General features: G+C 23.1%; 1 protein-coding gene across 1 annotated transcript; it reads left to right on the top strand.

Moving 5' to 3' along the window:
* Positions 1–2,452: 2,452 nt before the first annotated feature.
* LOC145834806 (multiple coagulation factor deficiency protein 2 homolog) lies at positions 2,453–4,529 on the top strand. The gene is made up of 3 exons (XM_082942318.1): positions 2,453–2,593; positions 3,003–3,118; positions 4,223–4,529. Exons 1-3 carry the CDS (start codon positions 2,472–2,474, stop codon positions 4,372–4,374), a joined length of 390 nt encoding a protein of 129 aa, XP_082798444.1. The 5' UTR covers positions 2,453–2,471; the 3' UTR covers positions 4,375–4,529.
* Positions 4,530–6,000: the final 1,471 nt, after the last annotated feature.

The raw sequence follows: 6,000 nt of genomic DNA, 5'->3' as shown, positions 1-6,000 counted from the left end.
GCAGATGATACAACCATAACCACAGTTTTCACCTACAAAGAAAACAGCACTGAAATAGCTAAATACATTTTGTTTTTAAAAAACAACAACATTAAGTATTATATTAAATGGAATATCATTCACCACATTTGGGAGGTAAGAAAAATGCACAGTATATGTAGCACTTGCAGCCTATAAAGCTAGAAATAGCCAGAGCCAACAAAAGACACAAACTGTTTGCTAATTGTCCACACTTAAAAAAACTTCACTTTAAGACTTAAGCACTTGCTGGTTTAGTATAATAGTTGTGTATGTCATTTTATTTACTTAAATTCATTTTGATTTATAAACACAAAATGATTTTGTCCGACTTAAATAACTAAATAAAACTATAGCTTTAAACTATCATAACTAGATACTAGCATTTACTTAGTTGAAACCATACATTAGTTATGTCATAGTTATGATAGAAACAATATTATTCAAAAAATTTCTATGCATTTTTCTTTTAGTTTGATTTAACTTTAGTCAGCTAGTAGCCTATCATGATGTATATTTTTTTTATATCACTTGTGTATGGTAATATGTAATATATTTAGTTTATTCATTCAGGTTAAGCTGATTGTGTTTTTAAATCTAATAGTTTCATGTTCAATACCTAAGTTAAATAAAGTTTTTAGTAACTCTAGTACATACAGTTTTCATGTTTAAGGCTCAAAACTTTTTATTTAATATAGTATCTAAATTATTTACATTGTTTTTTAATTCTATGCCACTGTATTTTATTTTTGGACTTAAAAGTTGTTTACAAAGTTACAAGTTTAAAGTTTTCTTTTTTTCCAGTTAACAGCTTATTAAGTTGAAGTAGTTTTAAAAAATTAAAGACTGAAATCCTTTGTGTTATAGCTCTAATTTTATTTAGTTTTTGCCTTCAAGTAATGTTTTTTAAAGTTAAAGGTTTTAGACTCAGTATAAGTTAGCTTCAATTTAAAGACTCGAAGTTTCTCTGTATATTATAGTATGTAAGTAGCTTGTTTTTTTCCTTAATTTTTTAGCCATTAATGTTTTTTTTTAATATAACAGTTTCACATTCAGTTTTTAAAAGCCTAAACCCATAGTGTTTATTAGTATTTTATTCAAATTCTCGATTAATTTTCTAACTAACATAATTTACAATTTCTTATTTACTTGTTTTGTTTTGCTTTATAGTAGCTTCCATGTTTTGTTTAATTTTTATTTTTCATATTTAAATTGTAACAGAAGATCCCTTAAAGAGTGAACTTAGTTTTGCAAATAAAAATATTGAATAATTAATCTTGTGTATAATGTATTAAAGTTTTTCTCACTACAATTAAACATTGATTTTTAGCCTAAAACTGTGTTTAAAAAAGTATAAGTATGAATGTAAGGTTAACTGTATATTTTCACATATAATAAAGTGACATCATGCTAGGTAATAATTACCTTTATTTTTTAAATAGCTAAAATAAAAAAGATTTCTATGTTTTCTGGTCATAAAGTTTGTTTTTAAATTTAAAAATCACTTGTCACAAAAATGTTTATTATTATTGCAAGGAACATTTCTTGAAAGTTTAAGTTACTAATCTCAGAAAATATAAGTGAAAGTAGATTTTAATTAATTTTTATTAATTCATGGTTCTAGTTTTCTCCTTCCTTAAACAAACTAGTTTTCTCTCTTATTTTAACCAACTATATCTAAAATTTAGTTTGAAAATATAAAGCTGTATAAAGTAAAGCATTTTATAGTTAATACTTTTTAATTTGAAGTTAATTTCTAAAAACGTGATTTTTTCCCCATATGGCCTAATATGTAAGATAACATTTCAGTCTGAATGATCAAAAACTGACCTGATTTGCACTAAACCAGCTAAAGTTGGCCTAAGTTGAGAAAAGATTAAGAAAATAAAATTAAAAACACAAACTGAAAATGGTTCCTTTTTCCTTGTTTTCTGTCAACCCCTGTTGTAGAGGATACTTGTTAGACTATATGTAATTTACTAATTTTAAAGTTTATTGCTCACAATGCTAATAATATTAAAGGATAATTGAAAATAGTTAGTTTAAATGAGCTTAACTTATTTTAAATAACTTAAAATTTAACAACATAACATAAATACTTAAGTTTAAATTAAATATTTTAAATTATCCTTAAAATATTATTAACATTGTGAACAACAAATTTTAAAACTGCATTATTAATTAAAAGTTTTTTTTAAACTAGACTACTTGTTAATCTAAAAAATATTAATCTATTAAAAATTTTTAAATGATGTTATAAACTGTTTCTAGAATATGTATATTTTATAACTTTTGACACTATTATCATTTAAAAGTTAAACGTTTAATAATTATTGACTAATACCGATAATAACTAAGTGTTCTGTGTATTTAAGTAAAATAATTTATTACTTTTTGTTAAATCTAATAATAAATAAATAATCATTTTTAACAGTTGTAAATAGATAATTAAGATGTTTTGTAGTCCATTAAAATTGTTCACTGTCAGTTGTGTTGTTTTGGTTGCAATGGCACAGAACAAATTTGAACTAGGCGACAATGAGTTTTTTGATATCAACTCACAAGAAAACAAGCTGTAAGTAATTTTTGTTTTTGTTAAAATACTGTTTTATGTAATGTTTTGTTTGCTGATAAATGTAATTATAATTTCAAAATATGTATTCAGTTTAACTTTGGTTGAGATGGTTATGTAAACTTTATTATTGCTTTTGTTTTGAAAGTTTTATAATAAGTTTAGTATTTTTTTTTCTACTTTATTAGTTAATGAATAATTTTTTATTTCTCATGCTGTTTTATTTTGGTTTTAGTGTTTAAAAATAAAATTCATTGTTTTAATTTTAATTTCTGAAAAACAATATTATTTAAATTAATTTAAAGCTTATCTATTTATTTATTTTTATAAACTAAAGGGATGGTGTACTTTTTTATTACATGAATAATACTTCTTATAAATAAATCTACAAGTCAATTTTCGTAAATCACAGCCACTTGAAGGAGGATTTGGAAGGAGTGATCGATGCTGATATAAGCAAAATGACTCCTGATGAAATGCAGTTTCATTACTTCAGAGAACATGACACCAACAATGACAACTTGCTTGGTTCGTTTTAAATGTGCTTACCATTAGATATAATTAGTTTGCTTGTATCATGTGAAAGTAATTTAGATTTAGAATGTTAATAATGAAAGATATTTAACATTTATTTTAACTTTCTCAGTTTGTTTTAAATGTGCTTGCAATTTTAACATAATAGTTTTCTAGTTTTAATTAAGAATATTTCTATCCAAAAATTTGAAGTAAAGGTTTTAAACTTTAGAAATTGCTTATCCTTATGATAACTAAGTGTTCAATACGAATTAAATATCTGAATACTTATTGTTTTAAGTGAATCGTAAGTAGTTTCCTTTGCATAAAAAATGAAAAAACTTTACTAAAAATCCATGGACACACACTGATTTTGCATACAGTTATTATTTCAGTTGGGCTATGTTTATACTAATTTTATATTCATTAAAGTTTTTGTGTTTGTACATGTAAAATTAAACATGAGTAAATAAATCATTGCAATTACTTGTAGCTTATACTTGTTGATTGTTGATGAATCACTGAATACGAATTTTTTTACTATTAAGTTCTAAAACTTAACCAAATTTAAAAATCTAAACTACATTCTTAGTTGTTTAGTTGTATTACAACATTTACAATAAAAGTTTAAATAAAAATAAATATTTAAGAATTTAAACTAGAAACTTAGTTGGGTCTGGTATTCTTTTTTAATTACTTAATATAATTTATTAAGTATTCTTATTTTTTAACTTGCTATAAATCAAATTTAAAAATCATACTGTTAATTTTTTTTTCTAGTTTATTGTAAGCAATGATTCAATTCCATAGTTAATTTGTATTTTTAGTAAAGTACTAAGTTTTCAAGGACATATTTTGGCTCAAAGGTGTATAAGTGTATGCATTCTATTTATGTTCTAAAACTTTTGTTAAGTATATAAAAGATACCAAAAAATAAACTATGTTTAACAAAACATATTTGACAGAGTTTTAAAATTCTCTGTTAGCATAATCATATCACCTTAATTTTAACAGAATAAATTAAAAACCTTTAATTTTTAAACATTGAACATAACAGTTAACAGACTTAACAGAGTTGACTACCTTTTTTTCTGAAACAATTTAATGATAACAAAACAGACGGAAACGAGCTTCTGACGTCGATGTTGCATCATCACCACGGTAATGACGTCACAAGATTGAACGGCGCAGTTGAGTTCGTGGATCACATTTTGAAGAAGGACCAAGACGGAGATGGTATGCTCAATTTTCAGGAGTATATTAAGAATTAATATGCATAATTTTTGCCGAACTTTCATGAACGTGTTCAAAATTTTAACTTTTTGTTAAAAATTTGCCAACTTTTAAGAGCATATTCAAGTTTAACTTTTAAAATAATTTCTCAACACACAAGAGTATGTTGATAAAATATTATCAATAACTATTCGCTCATATTCAAAGGACATAATTAAGTTTATTTATATATTGGAATGTCTGATCAAGTTCTAAAATGTTTTTGAATTTTTATTACTAATTAGCATATTTGCTTGACTTCCAAGAATATATCAAACTTGACGTTTTTAATTTAAAACAATTTTTAGTCTTATTTGAAGAAAAAGTTATTTTATTTTTTTAAAATCATTTCATAAATCTTATATAAACTAAATCTACCGTAAAGTCAAAAACATCAAATAAGTATTTTTAGACTATTTGTTAAATGCTAGCTATTTCGTTCTTCTAATCATCTAGCCTTTTTATAATTTATTTTCAAATCATGTAACCTAACCCGAGATTAAGGAAATATTTTCTTCACCATAGCAGTTCTTTATATATTTCAGATTTTATTGCAACTTTTTTACTTTATCTAAGTATATTTGTCAAAGTTTTTATGTATTTTTTTTAAAGTTTTGAATAATTGTATGAAATAAATACGATAAACATTCTTACTTAAACTTTATTTAAACCTTTTTTACAATTACCAACTAGCAGTTGAGTTTTATAGTATATTTAATTATTTGTATTCGGTTAAAAATATTTTTTTTAAGAATCTTATACAATCTTGCATTATGCAGTTATATTTCTTATTAGTAATTATTTTTATTTTTTTTTTTTAATCTCTTCGTTTAAAAAACTTAAAGTTTTAAATTTCTACTTGTAACTTTTAATTGATTCAAATTTGTAATATAAATTAATAACTACCATAAATACAAAAACAAGTTTGGTTTAGTTTAAACTTAAAATACTTTTTTTCATAACCTTAAAAACTAAAGTTTTATATTTCAAAAGCTATAGACTTAAAGAACAAACATGTAGTACTATTTTTTTTTTGCAAATTTGCCTTACTTATTCTTTGCCTTAACAATTCAATCGTTGTTTTAGCTTTTATTTTTTTAAATAATTTTTCCAACTTTTTGTTGTTGAGCAATTTACATGTCAATTTCTAATAAAGTTATGTTTATCTAAAGTGTTTTATGGAAGTTTTCAAAAATTTATTTTAAGACATATTATTAAATTGCTTTTTTTTTTAGTTGACTTTTAAGTGAAGTTTTTCTTTTAACTTGCTTTCTAAAGTAAAAAAAACACGTCTTTAGATAATTAGTATATATCTAAAATAACATTTTTTTTAAAGTAGGGTTGCCACAAAACCTGTAATTTTAAAATTTAGGCTAAAAAAGCTGGAATTTAAAATTTTAAAATAATAACCTGGAATTTCTTACAAAAATCTCTAAAAAACCTGGAGTTTTAAACAACTTTAAAATGTTAAATAGTACAATTTTAATTTGACCCGAAAAATCTATTATATAGATAAAGAATAATGTTAATTATCAAAAATTGTTTTTCATTAAAGGCTTTACAGTATTTTTTCAATTTGTTTAAAATCATAAAAAATTCTTAATCTTAAACTTGACCTTAAACAA

The sequence above is a fragment of the Thalia democratica genome, chromosome 4 (assembly GCF_965202585.1).
Source record: "Thalia democratica chromosome 4, ktThaDemo2.hap1.1, whole genome shotgun sequence".
NCBI classification, from domain to species: Eukaryota; Metazoa; Chordata; class Thaliacea; order Salpida; family Salpidae; genus Thalia; species Thalia democratica.
This window is presented reverse-complemented; position numbering and strand designations above follow the sequence as displayed.

Bases quoted from the DNA above. Each gene is read 5' to 3' on its own strand.
- LOC145834806 (XM_082942318.1), top strand. From the start codon at position 2,472: ATGTTTTGTAGTCCATTAAAATTGTTCACTGTCAGTTGTGTTGTTTTG. The intron at 2,594-3,002 runs GTAAGTAATTTT...CGTAAATCACAG, and splicing joins AACTCACAAGAAAACAAGCT to CCACTTGAAGGAGGATTTGG. The intron at 3,119-4,222 runs GTTCGTTTTAAA...ATAACAAAACAG, and splicing joins CAACAATGACAACTTGCTTG to ACGGAAACGAGCTTCTGACG.